Source organism: Polypterus senegalus, chromosome 8 (genome assembly GCF_016835505.1).
Source record: "Polypterus senegalus isolate Bchr_013 chromosome 8, ASM1683550v1, whole genome shotgun sequence".
Lineage (NCBI taxonomy): Eukaryota > Metazoa > Chordata > Cladistia > Polypteriformes > Polypteridae > Polypterus > Polypterus senegalus.
The window spans coordinates 163368255-163387434 of record NC_053161.1 but is presented as its reverse complement, the minus strand read 5'-3'; the positions used below and the strand labels follow the sequence as shown (position 1 = coordinate 163387434).

General features: G+C 38.8%; 1 protein-coding gene across 4 annotated transcripts in view; it reads left to right on the top strand.

Annotated features, from left to right (window-relative positions):
• LOC120533248 (NACHT, LRR and PYD domains-containing protein 3-like) overlaps nucleotides 1-11907 on the top strand; it is a 34814-nt gene extending 22907 nt beyond the window's left edge. For 3 of the 4 annotated variants that reach the window (XM_039760030.1, XM_039760032.1, XM_039760029.1), the window contains 4 exons: nucleotides 7477-7650; nucleotides 7843-8016; nucleotides 10179-10352; nucleotides 11667-11907. In XM_039760030.1, coding sequence (XP_039615964.1) covers nucleotides 7477-7650; nucleotides 7843-8016; nucleotides 10179-10352; nucleotides 11667-11769 — 625 coding nt within the window. In that variant the 3' untranslated portion in view covers nucleotides 11770-11907. Of the gene's footprint in view, nucleotides 1-7337; nucleotides 7388-7476; nucleotides 7651-7842; nucleotides 8017-10178; nucleotides 10353-11666 lie in introns of those variants that run through there. The other variant, XM_039760033.1, reaches the window with a different exon arrangement.
• Nucleotides 11908-19180: the final 7273 nt, after the last annotated feature.

Below are 19180 nucleotides of genomic sequence, written 5' to 3'. Positions count from 1 at the left end.
GCCCTAAAAGTCTAATGACATCAAATTTTTATGGGCAATGAGAAAAAACAAAATAACAAATACATATTGGCTTCAGAATGTCACTAGCCACATTCTGTTCCTAACCTGTCCATTACCAGTATCACATTAATGGCAATTACCGTTACACTTTTCGTGATTATGTTGATCCCAGTGCTCTAATATATTTATGTGCTATGAAGATCTTAACCCTTTTTCTTACATTTTCTTGGCTTAAACAAATTTTCCTTGCTTACAATATGCTGCCACTCAAGTGTCTTGCCCCATCTAGCCTGTAAAGAGCTTTCTGATCGCAAACACGGTAATGGGCACTGAATAAATTATAACATGACATACATCCACGATTGTGATTTTTCCCTCTTTAGTGAATCACATGCTTCCCCTGTAGTTTGCACCTTGGCTTTCTCCCTGCTCTTTTCCTTGTATAGAAGTGACTGCACCTAAGCTGACCCATCCACTAAACTTCTCAAGTTTGCAGATGAAACAACCGTAACAGGGCTCATTTCCAACAATGATGAGTCCACATACATATAAGGGAAGGCACGTAATGTCTGCCTAGTGCAGTCATAATAGCCTGGAAAACAACATCTGAAAAACACTGGAGATGATTAACTGCAGAAGAAGGACTTCCTCTAAACTTACACTAGCCAAATCATTTAAATAGTTGGACACTTTCCTGTCACCTCCTCCTCCAATGGGTTAGGATATCACTGTCATCATTAAGAAGGTTTAACAGAGGAGTTGAAAAAAATTTCCATTTCTCATAGATAACACTAGTCTAGTTCTACATAGACATCATGAAGTCTATCTTGAGCTTATCAATAACTGTCTGTGGATCATCATGTCAGCCTCCTGTTTCTGACTAATCCTGCCCAGTGCCAACATCCATATGTCAGTTTCGATGATGCGCTTCTGTGACAGGCAGAAGACACACCCTGGTATATGGCACCTTTAAGGATTGGTCTCGGGTTCAGATTGGGTTAGTCAGCAAACTCCTGAACAGTGAAACACCTGAACATCCAGCTCTGCTCATAGTAATTGTGTCACTTATTAAGACCCTATGTGTCAGTATGTATTTAAATAAACAGTGGACACAGCACTAGTTTACTTTTAGAATGAAGTGAAGGGACATCAAATGTACAGTATGGACATTTAATTGATGAACTCTTGAGAATAATCAGATACTGATGTGACTAAGATCTGAAAGGGGACTTTAATAAGGGTTACAGTGACTAGTATGAAATACGAGATTGTTAAAATTCAGAGAAATGATGGAACTAGGTATTTGTGTAACATTTACTGATCTAACTTTATGAAATGTGCCTTTGTTGCCTTTCATTATCATCACACAGATAACAGTTGCTCCTCATGTTGTTTCTGTTGAATGTGATGCTGTTTAGAGTTGTTCTCTCTCTCTATTGTGTGTATTTTGTTGGTGTTTTTCTTTCTGTTTTTCTGTGTGGAACTGCCTGTTTTATTAAATATGTCTGCACATCATAGCTGAGAATCCCAAACTATGTCCCTGACATCTCCATTTTCCAGATTTATCTGAAGATAATGTTTGGAAACCTACAATTTGTGTTCATCAGTAGTTGAGGCAGTATCCTGGCCTGACTGCATTGACATCTTTCCTAGGCACAATCCCTATTATTCTTCTGGCTAATCTCCAGTTCATGGAGTTAACACGACTTATATGAGTGGAGTGTCTTCTGCTTCATAGAGGCTTGGCTGAGCCCAAATACCCCAGACAGAGCTATACAACCCCAGGTTTTTACAATTCACTGCTCCGATCGAAAACACAGCAACTACCAAAAAAGAAAGTGAGGTGGCATATGTTCTTTTTGTGTTAACAGAGCTTGGTCCACTGATGCTAACACTGTTACTTAGTCATGGTTGCCAGTCAGAATCACTGATCAAATGCTGTTTTTTTTATTTGCAGAAAGAGTTTTCTTCTTTGCTATTTACTGCTGTTTGTTTACATTCCCATAGAATCCCCAACCATGGCTGCACTGGATGAGAGCTGCATAGCAATTTGCTTAGAGTTGGCACTAGCCAGAGATCAATCTCAATGATAGCAGGATATCTGAACCACTGTAGCTTCAAAAAAGTTCATCCCAAATATTACCAGCAAGTTACTTGCTGCACTAGGGGCGATCGGATTCCTGACCTATGTTATAGTATAGTCAAAGGTACCTATAAGTCCATTCCTTTTCCTGGTTTCAGCAAATCTGATCATTTTGTCCATGTTTCTCCTCCCTGCCTGTAAGCAGAAAACTGAAATGCATGCAGACAGGGGTGAGGAAACTAAAGTCCTAGATACCGAATTATGAAAGCATACTTCAGGATTGCATGGACTTGACTGACTGGTCTGTCTTCATAGATTCTTCTGTGACTTTGGACAAGCATGGTGACAAATTCTGTTAGGTTTTTCAAAGTTTTATGTGTCGTTTCCTGGTTTGTATGACCCTTTCCTAACCAAAAGCCTTTGTAAACACTGCTTTTTGCTTGTGCTTGAGATAGTGGTCCCAAGCTTTGATTTTTAATGATCCAAACTGCTACTTGAATTCCAAATGTGATTTTTGAAAGGCTAATAAAGCTGCCAAGAGACAACAAGCTGGAGAGTGACTGGTAGCAGAGAACTGTGTCCTTTGTGGCAAGGATTTTAACTAGCTATGCTTAACAACACCCCTACCTTATGACAAGGCATGCTAAATAACTATTGTGCTTGTTTTGAGGTACACAGCCTAGACAGAGCAAGAGGGATGGTAATTCCAGAGTGAAGTTGCCTTGCAATTGTCAGTGGCTGAAGTTTATAAAACATTTAGATGGGTAAAAACCATTCCATCTTGGGTCCTAGAGCCTGTGATGATGTGGGTTCTGGCTCCACGCTCCCTTGGCTGTTTGGGAACCCTTGAACCCAACACCGTCAATAATGTTACCGAGTGAGCTAGGCAATGGAGGCAAATTACTGAGCAAGGGGAAGGTAAAAAGTGCAAAAGTGCTTTTATTAAAAACAGTCAACAAAAACAAGTGTTCATAAATAGTGCAGTTCTTCACAGTTCTTCATTAAATAAATAATCCATTAAAAGAACGTGGAGGTTAAAATATTAAGACAAAACAATCCTTTAAAACCAGAGGTTAAAATGATCAGGAAGCAGTCTTAAAACGACAACAACTCTGGTGCTTTTCTGGTAGCGTCTCTGTTAGCGTCTCACCTGCTTATCCCGTTTGGGCTTCGCAGCAGGCAAGACGCTCTCTGCAGCTGCCCTCCTGAAACACACGCATGAGACTGGTGACCTCCCGATCCCTGGCTTCGGTATGGCACTCATCCCAGTCTCGGAGAACTTGGTTTCCAACCAACGGCCAGGTCGCCCACGTTGGGGATTCCAGCACCAAGTCTCCCGACTTCCGCTGCCTTTCAATGGCCTCTCTGCGGCCAGTCGCCTTCCCTGGTCACTCCCACTACCTGATCGCTCAGCGGGAGCGACATCAATTACTTATTTAAAAATGGCCTTTACTCAACGAGCTGTGGACCCATAACACCACAGAGCCATGTATCACCCAGTTGTCATTAAGTGTCTCAAGACATTCTAAACTTGTTCTTGTCTATATGCAGTGTGCCGCTGTTTTTTAAGAAAGCTACAGTCGTGCCTGTGCCAAAGGAATCTGTTTCTTACCCAAATGACTACCTATGAGGCGCTTTAACCTCTGCAGTGATAAAATGTCCAGAAAGGTTGCTAATATCCTACATCAATCAGAATATCCTTACAACATTAGATCCATTACAATTTGCATTTTGATAAAATAAATTTATGGATTATGCCATTTACCTTGTCCTGCAGAGAAAAGAAATATATCTATGTGCGATTTATCAGCTACAGCTCTGCTTTTAACACCATTGTTCCATCTAATTTGATGCTAAAGTTCAGAGATATTGGCCTGAGCAGTTCCATCTCCAGCTGGGTATTAGACTTCCCATCTAACAGACCCCAGACACTGAAGTTGGAACCACAGTGAATGAATGTCTATTTACTATTTTCAGTGTCCTGCAGTGTCCGGTCCTGCAGTGTCCTTCGCTCTACAGTCTCTTCACCTATGGCTGTGTGGCAAAACAGGAGTGTAACGGCATCATTAAGTTTGCAGATGATAACACTGTGATCTGCCTCATTAGCAACAATGGAGAGTTTTCCATCAGAGGGAAATTAAGGAATTGTTTGTGTGGTGATGTGACAACAGTCTCTACCTGAACATTGGAAAGATGAAGGAAATAATTGTAGATTTTTCCATTTTACATTGGTGACTCTCTTGTCGAGACAGTCAGGAGCTTTAGGCTCTTGGGAGTTAAGCTCACTAAATCTCTTTCATGGCTTTTCCACACAGCCCACCTACGAACCTCACCTCGCTCTATTCATCTGTCACTGCCTCTCCCTGAACTTGCTCAGAAAACCACTACAAGAAAATGAGTTACTCTGACTACCCATAGTGCTCAGCCAAGTCACCCTCTTCATCCCCCTAGGGCCTCCAACCTCTCACATCTGCTCATGCACCTCCTGCAGCCCTCCATCATTACGCTGCATATTTCAACCTCTGTCTTTTTACTGTCGCTCTTTCCTCCATCTCTATTGTTCTTTCACTGGCCAGTCTTTTTTCTTTCTTCCTAATCTTTTTTTCTTTTTTTTTTCTCCTTCTCCTTCCCATATATGCTTTTTTTATATAATGTTTGCTTGATTGGGTGCAGACACTGTTCTTCCTGAAGAGGCCAAAGAGCTTTGGGGTAGGAATTAAAAAACCTTATTTAAATTTTATTTATGTACCATTGAGACCACTCTAATTAGTCACATGAGAATGTAATTTCCCAAGATTCCAATTTACTTCAGAGAAATGTCCAAATTGCCTCAAGTCATTGGCACAGATCTTTCTTCAGTCTAGACTATTCATTTGTTTTGCTGTCAGAGGAGAATTGCGTCTATCATCTATGATGCCAGTCATTTAGCTCATTGAGTCCTTTTAGTCCTGCCCTGTGCAAAGTGCTTTCAGTGCAGCCTTTGTTGCACTACATGTCTAAGAGAGAGCAAACAAAGGCTATAAAGATAGTTAACAATAAATTAATGTGACATTTTTTTATATAGCACTCTTTCATGCAAAGACTGTAACTCAAAAAGTACATTACAAGATGTCAAAGAGAATGCTACAAGAAAAGAAAAAACAAAAAGGATTAGATAACAATATTAATGAATAAGTAAAATGCAAAAATTAAATAAATTCATTCTAATTTTATAAAACAGATATTTAATTAGTAGAAGGGTAGAGTCCTTATATACAATATCATAATGTAAGTCTGTAAATAGAAGGTCATATGGCTGAGAGGACCAAAACAAAAAAACAAAAACTACAGTTAAGCTGGTGGAAAAAAAAAAACAAAGTGTGCAGGGATACCAAAACCAAAAGAACGACCAGTCCCCACTGAGCATTCTACCTAACATAAATGTTCTTAAGTCATTCCTTCTTTTTTTTCCAGGTACAGTAGAGTCTCAATTATCCAACCTTCGCTTATCCAACATTCTGTATTATCCGACATCCCACCGCACGTGTATGCATGCGTGTGTGTCTCTCTCGCGCATGTGTGTGTGTGTCTCTTTCTCGAGCGCGTGTGTCTGTCTGTGTCTCTCTCTCGCGCGCTCTCTCTCTTGCTGCACAGGTAATGCACAGGTAGAGACTGAACATGTGCGGAAATCATCAGCTCGCACAAACCGAAAGGGAAACTGGCTCATTCGTATACCTAGTGTGAGGTCGTGAACAGATGCAAAAGTTTGGCGAACTTTTTGGTCATAACCCGATTTGTACGTGTCCAGAGACGTTCGTGAACCGAGGTTTGTAATGTGTAAAATTATAACATAGTTTGACGTTTAATAGGCTTTTTCTTAACACCTCCCATTATCCGACATTTTTGCTTATCCGACGTTCTGCCGGCCCGTTTATGTTGGATAAGCGAGACTCTACTGTATTTCCTGGGAAGATTAAATGCAATTGGTCTCATAGACCACTAGCTCACCCCATTTCATTCCAGCATCACAAATGGCTGCACAGTGAATGGAAAACACCATCACATAAGAACTTAGGGGGAGGCTGGGAATAGAGAAAGATTAGTAAAGATTTGAAATCTCAAAACAGTATGATAATTCTATACCTATGACCTGTTTTCATTGTTTGCATACTGTGCTTCTAGTACATGTTGCAAATATTTTAAACTGGTATTTAATTACCTGCACACTATGAGTATTGCATTGCTTAATATCTTGTTTCTTCCATGATGCCTCTGTACTTTTTGTTATCTGTACAAGCATGCCATGAACTATTGTGTGCATGTTTCTTGTCACTAAACTCTTTGAGCTTATGTGGGTGGGGTTTTGATGAAAACTTGTTGTAGTCATATTGTTTCATGTAAAGTCCAATTAAATTTTTATCTGCATTCCTGACCAACATACAATGTCTGGTCACTATCTCCCACCACAATAAACAAAAATCTATTAAAGTGCATTGCAAAGTCATTGTAATTAATAAATTACAATGATGTGCTTTTTATTCCTGTCCCGGTTGCCTGAAACCTGGTGTAGAAAAACACTTTGAAAAAACCCAAAAAAGTCAGCATAAATAGAGGGATAGGGATGACACTTGAAGTACTGTGTGCAGTTTTGGTCTCCAGGCTACAAACTGGACATAACAACATTGGAAAAAGTCCAGAGAAGGGCAACCAGGTTGATTTTGGGGCTACAGAGGATGAATTATGAGAAAAGATTTAAAGTTTAGGAAAAAGAAGATTAAAAGGAGACTTGACTGAAGTGTTTAAAATTATGAAGGGAATTAGTCCAGTGGATTGAGACTATGAGTTTAAAATGAATTCATCAAGAACACGGGTACATGTTTGGAAACTTAAGTGTAAATTTTGCACAAACATTAGGAAGTTTCTCTTTACACAGAGAAACTAACCTACTAGTGTGATAACCAGATGTTATTTTCAAAGAAATAAGTGGATAGGACTGACAAGCTTTGTTGGGTCTGTTCTGATCTATATTGTTCTGTTCTAATTAGTTATGTATGCATGTTCTTTCTGTATAACATTGTAGCATATATACTTCTAATTTTTATCATTGTGTTTTCCCTTTAGTAACAGTGTTGTGTTACGCAATTTCAATCTATGTACTGTAAATATATCTTGTTATGGAAAAGATTACAACAGCTTCTAATCTTTCCTGCTCATCCTGATTATTATTTTAAATTGTTTTACTCACAAGATGTGCTTTTTTCCATTTTCTTTAAAGACAGTTATCCGTATGGATGAACATCATGATCAGCACAGCCTTTCTTACAGGTTTTTTTTTTTTTAACCCTTTGTGCTCTGTGAATGTCTTTCCATCTGTTACTCTTCAAATCCTCATTTCTCTCCCTTTATCTTCTTAGGCTGATCTCAAGTAATTTTACTTCTAGATGTTGCTCAGCTCTCTCCTTGACTCTTTCTTCTCCACACTCACGACTAACTGACCTGGACCTGAACTACAATAAACTGGATGATTCAGGTGTGTGTCTGCTGTGTGAGGGACTGAAGAGTGCAAACTGTAAACTAAAGACACTCTGGTAAGTGCAGAGGGTGTGAGAAGGGGTGCATGTAGGCTTTACAGATTTATTCCTATAGCTGTTATCGCCCCAGAATTAATTGCACTTGCTGACAGACTACAATTTCACATAATAATCAGATCTGTTCATTTCATGTTTTATGTTCTGAGCTCCATGACACTTTAACTAACTTTCTTTCTTCACTTCTCTTAGCATGGTCTCCTGTGCTCTCGCCTCTGGATGTTGCTCAGCCCTCTCCTCTGCCCTGTCTACTCCACACTCACAGCTGACTGAACTGTGGCTGGACTTTAATGACCTGGAGGATTTAGGAGTGAATCTGCTGTGTGAGGGGATGAGGAGTGAAAATTGTAAATTAGAAACACTGAGGTGAGGAAAAAAGTTTGTGTTTGATTATTTTTTTTCTTCTGACTGTTAAACATCTAAAACGTAAACACTGAGAAAAACGTCACTTGTGAACAGAAACATAAACATGACCAGTAAATAGATTTCCCTTTAATCAATAAATTTGTAATGGCAACATTGTAATCCTGAGCCCATCCCATTCAAGGCTGGATGTTCTCTGAAATCTTATCCTTGTGTTGTGGACTTGGCGATGAATGAGGTATGGACTCTGGCATCAGTTAGGATATGCAGATCTTAAACAATTCAAAGGCATTATACATGAACACTCAAACTGTCAACAAATGCCATTCTACCTTGTCCTTCTGACTAGCATGCCACTTTTCATGATACATAAAAGACTGTAGCACTGCTCTGATCCTTTCTCTCTGAACAACAACTTCCTTTAAAGTGCACACCAATCAAAGCCATTTATATTGGCTTAAGGCAACAACAGATCGTGGCAGGGGACAAGATCAGATTATTCCCAAGCGGTTCACATCCCAAATATTGTCAGTATTGCAGCGTTTCTCAACCTTTAAGTATTTGTGACCCGAGTTTTCATAACAGTTTTAATTGCGCCCCCCTAACGTTTTTTTTGAAACCCTAAAAAAATGTATTCCTATATTTTTTGCTGCCGTTACAAGTTTTATTATACCTACTTAACTTTTATCGACATTTATCTAACTCTATATTTATTTTTCTAGTATCAGAATGTAGTTTCATTTCATTTGTTTTGGTTTCAATAGATGTATTTTTCATATTTTCGATTCTTGTTTTCTTTTTTTCATATCTTCACACCCCATTTTTTGTTACTTTGGGGGGCGCACCCCACAGGTTGAGAACCACGACAGTATTGTATTATTGTGGAATTAACAATTGCCATTACACATTTCATCAGCGCTAACACGTAGTGATCTGATTTATTAGTTTCCTATGAAAATATGTTTAATTCTCTCTTTTTGAATCCTCCTAATTAAAGTATGCACTTTATGTCCTTGCTGACATACTGCTGCCTTTCAAATATTTAGCCTCTATCTTGTCTGTGAAGAGCTTTCTGTACTGTTCTACAATATTTTCTTATAAACTTAGTAATAAGCTCTGGGGGATTTATAACACCATAACATGTTTTTAATATTTGTTTTTAGGACTTCCAAAATTTATATTTTTCTGGTTTTCAGGCAGTACACAAGGTTCATTAAGGGATCCTAGCCCTTGGGACCACTCACCAATCCCAAACTCCCAAATTTTTCACCTTGGCTACTCCTGCAGTTTTCTCTCTTTATGCAAAGAACTGTAGTTTTGATGAGCTGTCCTTCATAATCCTCAGATTCATGGATGACACTTCTCTGACAATCCTCCTCTCCAATGGTGATGAGTTTACTTACAAACGAGGTGATTTATCTGTCAGCCTGTTTAAAAATACCATTAAACTGGCAGAACGAGAGAGAGAAAGTTTTGCATTGTCCCTATTTAGTGTTGTGTGGTATATCAGTACTAAAGATGTACCAAATTATACCCAACTTCTAAAATGGTGCTGTACCAGCTGACTCCAGGTAAAAAGACTGTGACAGAGCATGTGTGAGTGAGCTAGGCGTGGGGGTTCTCTTTTGTTTGTTTTGGTACCAATACTAAGTTATGAAAGCTGGTATTGGTACTGTATTCAAACTATTAGTTTCAACCCAACACTAGTCCCTCTATGTAAAGCACAAGTTTCTAGTAAAGGTAAGTCTATCTGGCCAATCTTTGGATGGTGCCCTGCAAACTAGCTAAACTCTCTTCACACCCACAGTACTGAATTATAGAGAGACATATTTAATTGAAACTTACTCTTTTGTCATTTCCTCACAAAGCTTAATTTGGACATTCAAGTGGACAAAGCCATGAGTCCCATTTCTTTGATGCTCTTGCCAGTGTTAACATCCACATATCAGTTTGATGATTTCTCACCAGTTAGTACGACGTTAAGGCAGGAGATACCCCAGATTTTTAACACCCTACATTATAAGAATAGCAGTGGTCACAGATTTCAGCTGAGTCCCAATTAAAAGTTAAAATATCAGACATCACTGAACTTTTTGCTGTATGGGCTTGTGTCTTCATTTGTCTGTCTCTCTTCATGTCCTCACTTGTCTCTCTTCACTGTACAGGTTGAACTCATGCCGTCTCACCTCTGGATGTTGCTCAGCTCTCTACTCAGTCCTCTCTGCTCCACACTCACATCTAACGATCCTGGACCTTGGGATCAATAACCTAGAGGATAAAGGAGTGCATCTGTTGTGTGAGGGACTGAAGGACAAAAACTGTAAATTAAAGACTCTGGGGTGAGTAAACATGTAATGTATTTTATCAATATATTGAATATTGATCAACTTTAAGTTTCCTCTTCACATTACATGGTATGGTCCTGGAGGGCTGCAGTGGATTCAGGTTTTCATTGTAACCCTTTTTCTAATTAGTGACCTGTTTTTGCTGCTAATTAACTTCTTTTGAATTAATTTCAATTGACTTGTGTTTTTTTTTTTAGATTTGTTTCCCTTGAATTTCTTCATCATTCTTCTGAATTGCTTCATTTATTTTCTTAAATGGCTCCCAAACAGAAATGAAATGTAAAATGAGTGAGCCAAAAGAAGACCCACTAAGTCTGGGCCTTAAACGCCAACCAGTTTCACTTCAACCAATTGCTTATTTAGGTGCTTATTCTTGTTGTTAATTAAATTCATTCTTTAATTCCATGGCTTGATGCTGCTCTCATTGTGCTATAGCATACATTTCCAAAATAGTTGATTTTCTTTTTTCTAAGAGCAGTGTTAAAATGTTTTGAGGACCTGAGACCTCATCTTTCTTTATTTAAGAAATTGTACCATGGACACAGTTTGCTAGTCATGTTTTGGCTCATTTTGTATCTCATTACTGTTTGGCTGTTGATTAATGAAAAATAACAATGCATCTGAGTCTTCAGGAGCAAGTCAATTACAATTAATTCAAAAGACATTAATTAGCAGCAAATACAGGTTACTAATTAAGAAAACGGGTTTGAATGAAAACTTGCAGCCATGGCAGTCGTTCAGGTCCTCTGCTATATGGCCTGCCTGAAGAAGGGACCAGGGATGTAAGATGGACAGACAAATGGAACAAAGAAAATGGTGGACATCAGCAGTAACAATGACTATCCAGCCATAGACAGAAGGATAAGGCCAACAAGAGGATAGGTGACAGGAGCAGGACACTAGGCCATGCGGACAGACTGAGGGATGATGGAGACTTTAGGGTCATTTAAATTAAATGAGATATGGAAGAGGAAGGAGGAAAATGAGAAGAAACAAGAATGTTGAACAGACAAGGAGGAGGTAGAATGAATGAATGAATGAGGAAGTGAAGCTTGGAAGGAGTGGGAAAATCACAATGAAGAAATAAAGCATTGATGAATGGAAAGGTGGCTTAGCGAGTGTCCATCATCTTAGTTTGTTTTTGAATTGGCCAATAAAACACAACATAAGTGATTTGTCCACAGAGGTTGTTGATCCCGTTGGTCAGTGGACCTAGTGACTGACAGGCTGGCACACACACAAATCATTTCACTCCTAGGACACTGGTGTCCTCTTGTGTTTGTAACTCACAATTGAGTCTCTTCACAGGCTGGCACGTAATGGAATCAGTGAGAAGGAGAAGTGGAGCCTGTTTTTCCTGGAGAATGAGCTGTACAAATCTGGGCGGCTAGTGTACATCAACACAGTATGAGAAAGCCGGATTTAGTGAAAAAGTGAATCCAGTGATGGCATCTCTTGTCCACTAATTATGTTAGTCCATCTACTCAATGCTTTTCTTTAATCTTTCTCTAATCTTGTCATCTCTGTTTAATAAACTCGTGTTTTCTCAGCCTGTGTGATTCTCCTTGTGACCCTGAAAAGGTGGTAAACCTCAAACAAGTTCGCATTTGAGATACCAGAGTTCCAGCATTAAGGAAGTGCAGGTTTTCTCCTAGTAAAGCCCCCTAAGTCACACGTCCCACTGACAGCAACAGCAGGAGCGAATAAATTAGGTTGGTTTGGTGACAAAAGGCCAAAGCCTGTCATGGGATTGGACATCGCTAATGGTCAACATAGGACAGAATATGAGTTTGAGTGCTCAGCTTGAGTGGGCTTCTGCAACACAGTGGGTGATGAGAACACAGAATAAGTGTGAAAGATGAAAAAAGAAGAGATAACCAAGAGGAAAAGAAGATGAGCTATAATGAGAAAGCTAAACAGTGACATCATATACACAGGAGAGAAGGACAGAAAAGGAGGAGGCAAGTCAAGGTGGAAGAGGGAGTGAGTCAGTGAATGGAGGAGATGCAGGAGAGAAGAGTGGTGATCAGACAGGGCACAAAAGCAGAAAAACTAAGTTGTGTTAGAAAAGTGGAAACAGTTTTATTGCCATGATCAGAAGTCTTGAATGAGACTTTAGTGCCATCTTGAACTTTATAATCTGAAGTGTTTGTGATGAGAAGACTAAAGGTCTTTATACAGAAAAAGACTGGTAGACCTTCACCCCGTTCTACCTTAGTCCTTGAGCTATCAGAAACAAGTAGCTGGGAATGTCCTGTCAGACAAAAGTATCCAGTACAGTATATTGTTCTCTGCTGTGGTCTCCTAGGGAAGCAACCTAGACTCAAAATATACACATTTCCTGAACAAACCTATCAAGAAAGCCTACTCCATCACAGGGTAAACCCTGAATACACTGAATGCTATTGTGGAACAGAGGATGGTGGCAAAATCGGGTGCCATCGTGAAAAAGTTCTCTCCAGGAGGTGCTGTCTTGGAGAACTTTTAGCCACAACCTCATTCCATCACAGAGCACTAAGAAACTCCTTTGGGGATCTTTTCAGCCTGCTGCTATTCGGCAATTCAATACTTACTCCCATCGCCCCAAGCTAAATGCCGACCCTCTTAGTTCATTTTGCAATTTCTGCACAATTATATTTTCCCTTGGGATTAATAAGGTTTAAACTAATGATTGACAAAATTGTTAGCTATTATCTACAAAGTGGAGCATAGTAGATTAGAGGATGTGAAGTTGGAGAAGTGAGGCTCTGAGAGTAAATTAACAGTAATATATGGGAGTAAAAGAACAAGGGAGTCACAAAATTCTGACTTTTATTTCTCGTTGCCAAAGTAAAGAGTGCTAATAATGGGGACATTGCTGGGCACCATATTGAACTAGGATTTTAGGTGAAGTTTTCCTTTAAATGGTGAACCTGTCCAACACACATATGCATTACTTTCTAGTCAATTAATTATTCCATTAATGTTACTGTGGTACACTAACCGACCTCTACATATTCACATTGGCCCCAACACCATTTAATGTCACAGAAACACATTTGCTTGGTTCCTATCTTTAGGTACTTCCCCAGTATCACTTGTAAAGTGCATATTAAGGGTGTATAAATATAATAACTTATTTATGCACAATACAGTAAGTGCTATCCAGAAATGTCATTTCAGTCTTTTTTAATCATATTGTTTTTACCTCTTTGCAATCTCCAAATCCTTTAGTTTCTCATGAATGTTCACAATAGCAACTGACTGATTTTCAAGTTCTTACATGTCAATCTATAGAGCAATAGTAATGAAAATAATGTTCTACTAAAAGAAAATTAGCCCTATCATTTTTATTTCTCAATAATTTGTTTGTCAATATTTGTTAATATTGTTAACCTTACATGTTCTGCATGGCGCTGACAGTGGGGTTTTTATGCAAACAAAGGATGCAGCAGAATCAATTGACATTAGCAATAGTTAATATGGTGGACAGACAACTAAAGAAGAGCCGATGTCTTGGTCGGGAAAAAACAGACATTATCACATTTGCCTTATACAGTGAGGAGTGTAATAAAAAGAAAAAGTGGAAACGCTCAGTGAAGATTCTAAGCTCAATTTTTAGCAACCACTATAATCTTCCAACGCTGGTGCCAGACACTGTGGCTGTGAGGGTCAGTGTGGCTTTGCCAAAAGCAAAAAGGCAGGGAGGGAGAAGTAGAGGTGGAAATGGCATCCTGGGATCCAAGATAAAGGGGACATATGGGAAAAGTTTAAACTTAATGGGACTCTATAATAATAGGTTTAAAGTGTTCCACTGTAATCTGTGAAGTTTATTTTAAAGCCATTAATGAGCTGACAGGGAGATACATGACACAAATAGCAGATGACACAGGCAGGCAACTTAAAATGCTGATGTTTGCTGAATTAATATATGGCCATGATGATCAAAGGCCACTGTCTGCAGAAGCCATGAGTGATTAGAACGGTTGGGGGGTGGGGGATATGTGTTATTTGGGCACAGTCCAGAATTAACACAGACCACTCAGATGGCAGTTGCCCATACCGGGCAAGGTTCAGAACAAATTCTTCGAATATGTAAATATTCACACATCATATCTCATATAAAGCCTTCACCCCACCTGTGTCACATGGTGTCCCTCAGGGTTCATTCCTTGGGCCATTACTCCTTCTACTTTATATCCTTCCTTTGGGTCAGATTATTCACAGATATTGGCTTAACTTCCACTGTTATGCAGATGATATACAGTTATATCTTAGTACAGACTCGCCTCCCAGCACACTCACTGACTGTATCACTGATCTTAAGCTATGGATGGAAAATAACTTCCTCAAACTTAATGCCAATAAAACTGAAGTGTTACTGGTAGGCTCAAACTCCCAACTTTCTAAGGCATCCAATTTCTCTGTTTCTATTGATGGTACACTTGTCAAACCTGCTCCTGTTGTTAGGAATCATGGTGTTTTGTTTGATTCATCACTTAACTTTGAGCTACACATTAGGTCTCTTTCCAAAATTTCATTCTATCATCTCCATAACATTGCCTACCTCTGTCCGTTTCTGTCCTTTAATGATGCTCAAACTCTGGCTCATTGTTTCATAATGTCTTGTATTGATTACTGTAATTCCCTTTCCATCAGCCTCCCTGCTAAATCTACACAGAAGCTACAGTATATTCAGAACTCCGCAGCCAGAGTCCTCACCCACACAAAGCGGTTTGCTCACATCTCCCCTGTTCTCTCCCAACTTCACTGGTTACCGGTTCCATCAAGGATTAAATTCAAGATTCTGCTTCTCACCTTCAAAGCCCTACATAACCTTGCCCCTCTCTACCTCACTCAGCTTCTAGCTCCTTACACTCCTTGTTGCTCTCTCAGGTCCTCGAGCAGTAATCTCCTTACTGTCCCACACACCAGACTTCACCCTGGCAGGCAGGTCCTTCAGTGCTATGGCACCTCAAATCTGGATCTCTTTTCCTCAGTCTCTCTGAGATTGCACCTCTTTCTCCACCTTTAAATCTCAGCTGAAAACTTTCCTTTTCTATGAACTTTTGTCTTCTGTGTAATTTTTTTTTTACTCTGTATATAAAGCGACCTTGGGTTTGTGAAAGGCACTCTATAAGTGCAACTTATTATTAATTATTATTATTATTATTATTATTATTATTATTATTATTATTATTATTATTATTATTATTATAATAATAATAATAATAATAATAATAATAATAATAATAATAATAATAATAAATATGTGTTTATAATAGTGAGGATCCATCATGAAGCCAGAAGCCAGATTCATATTGCTATCAGCATTCCCCATTGATGAACTGAATGATACTGTACATTCCATTGGCTTCTTTCCAGTCTGGATATGTATATATAAATGATTATACATTATATTTTGGCGTGGAAGCTACATTTTAAAGCAAGTTAATTACATATATCTCTTCTTGTACCATATTGCTTTTGTCTGATTATTTCTGTCATGGTTACTAAAAGGATATGTATGGGTCGATTCTGCTCTGCATCAATAAAGAACACAATCCCAGGGTATTAAGCGCCCCCTGCTGGAGACAGTCTCCTATAAGTCCTCCATTATAATATACATTTGTGTTGATAGGTTTTGAAAGGGGAATCCCAGCCTCCAAAATCATTTACATTACACGCGAGTCTGCTTACTTTGAATAGGGATGCTCCACCCCGTGCCACTTTCCAAAATTCTTTACATATTCAATCGCATGTATAAGCTTTAAATGGGGACTCATGATCGTTTTAAGAAGACTCCAAAACATACTACTAAAGTTATTTTCTTCCACTTCAAGCACTAGAGAAAACAACCCTAAAGGTAAAAACATTCAGTTCATTATATGGACTGCCAAAATGTGCATTTTACACACACACATACACACACATATACACACAAGCTTGAACATACAACAGATAAAAAGCACAAAAAGAAATACAGTACTTGAATCATAAACATCTAATAATAATAACATAATCATATCAGTATATACTTCAGTTTCACATTATTCCTATTCATTACTCATTTCAATTGAATCAGATACACTTTCCTGTAAAAATTGTGTTTTGCAATGACTATCAAAAAAATCCAAGTCACTAAGAAAAGCAGGAACTGATCTATGGCAGAAATGTTTAACTAATGGACAGTTGTGTATAAGCATGTTCAGCAGTAAGCCACTCCAGTGATTAAATAATATTATTATTACTTAACTAATACCTTTATTCAAGACAACTTACAATATTTTGAGATAAAATTGGTTAAGTTGTATTTTTGTTTCCAATTGGAGCACAGGCTGGTGAAGTGCTCATGATCACACAATGTCAGTAGAAGGATCTGAACCCACAACCTTAGGGTTTAAAGTCCAAAGCCTAAACTTTAATGCCACACTGCTTGCCAATGATATTAGTCTTTGGTGAAAGCACTTACAAATACTGTACACAGAAAAGCAGTTAGCAACATAGTCCTTCTGATACATCCGATTAACTGATAGCACTATAACTGAGGCCCATTATCTTATGAAAATTCCTGGGCGAAGCTGGTTATTCCAGCTAGTATATAGTATTGATATTTGATAAAAGATAATCTATTAAATTTGTATCATCTTTATATATATAATACTCTACCGTGGCTGTTCATTTGTCTGTCCAGGATTATAAATCACCTGTAGCTCGCAAACCGTTTGAACTATTGACCTGAAATTTGGTACACATATACTATGTGACGTCTACTATCTGCTTCCAGGGTGATGATTGATCTCCAAGGTTATTCCGCTCTTTATTTTATTTCATTGTAGAATCAACTCTTGGCAGCAGCCAGCAGGGCGGCCGTGCAGCGCATTCGTACTGGTGCTGTTCTCATTCCTTCGCTGTCACTTCCCCTACGTCTTTTTTATCTTACTTGTCAATCATTCTTGAGGCAGATTGAAGACTTAAGTGCCAGCTTCAGTGAAAAATTAAAGATACCATATTAGTTGCAACAAATCGTACTAATTGCAATACAAACACTGCTTTAATCAGTTTTAACGAGAACAGATGCCGACAAAAGAAGGGAAGAAGCGGGCCGCCAGGGTGAAGAAAAGAAGAGCTGCTCAGGAAGCAGTAAGCACATAAGCCTCTGAGCAAACGAATGTTAAACGTACCAAGAAAGAGTCTGAAAACTAGGAATGCTCAAGTCAATGTGCAGCACGCCATTACTGGTTATATATAATTTTTGCTCTTAACTACACAATAGTACCAGATTATTTGGCAACTTAGCTTTTAACTAAATTCTGTGTGACTGAGCTCTCTTACTTGAGCACCGATCCTGTTGCGGATCGCACCCACAAGACACCAAGAATGCAAATTCTAGTCTGCACTATGCACAGGATTAAAAAGGTCACTTCTTTTGCCAGAGGAGCCAAAAAGCAGAAGTGTCAGTGCAGATGACCAATTGCGCTTCTGATTGAGAAGGGGTCAGTGACATACATTGGAGCCACTGCCTAATGATTATGTGACATGCCTATCTGAAACACACCTTGAAGCAATGCTTTGAAACATCAGCCCTTCAACATGGTGTTGATACAGTAGTTAAGTGTCCCATCCCTCCATCAATGTTCATGTAAGCTTTAAAGGGTGGCAAGCCTATAAACATTATGGCTGGATAGTTGATAAAATAACAGGAGGAAATATTGAGGTATCAGTTAATAAGGCAGAATTGTTTAGTTAACAGTCTGAGGCATGGAGGTGAGGGTAAAGAGACAAGGTGTCAGAACATTCTTTGCTTGACCTCTACTGACAGGGTAGTGTTACAACTTTCACATTATTTTTGTTGACCTTTCACTACCTGGAAAAGACAGTGTACATCTGTAAACATTGTGAAACTGAGGAGGTCACTGCAGCAGCTCCTGCAATTGAACATCTGATTATATTACCTGCCTTTAGGACTCACTCTCATTCCAGTCATCATTTCTTGCTAGCGTTTTCTGCAAAGTCAAAATAAAGTATGTGTATATATATATATATATATATATATATATATATATATATATATATATATATATATATATATATATATATATATATAGGCTTGATACAATAACACCTTGTACTGAAGTTCCATCTATTTGTCTATCATGAAGGCCTTTAGAAAACCATCACAAATGTGACAAGTACTTTATGCATAACATGTATTACCTGTATTTTGGAGAAATTCACCTGAGCTAAAGTATTAAACACAATACCTTACAACTGTATGTTATTCACACAACCTGCTGGACATTTAATAAACTGGGGGGCTCTGCCCCCTGCTCGCTTCGCTCGCCCACACCGGGGTTTGGTTTACCGGATATACAATTTAAAAAGATTTGTTATTTCATGGAAATTGTTACATATGCATTATTTTCACTTTTACTTTAAAACTTTTGTAAAAACAATACTTGTCCTTTATTTCTGGCCACGGGTATGGTTACATCTCTTTCTCGCAGGACGTATAACGCTGCTCGCGTTGTGAAGGGGGGGCTGAACACACGCTGAGGAGAAGCAGTCGGATCATCTGCTGGCTTGTTGCTGCTGGCAAGCTGCCTGTCCTGATTGTCGCTCATCGTTGTTTTAAGAGCTGGGAGCAAGTTAAAGTGTCTCTCGCGGGACTTCAAATTGTCTTCCAAGAAGATCACGTCTCATCTCCCTAAGGAGGGAGGGAGACAAGAGTTTTTTTTTATAATAGAGAGATAACCAGGTCAACACAATTCCTCTCTTTCTGTTTTTGATTGGCTCAAGTGACTCAGTGGTAGCTTCTGATGCAGACAATGTTGAAGTTTATG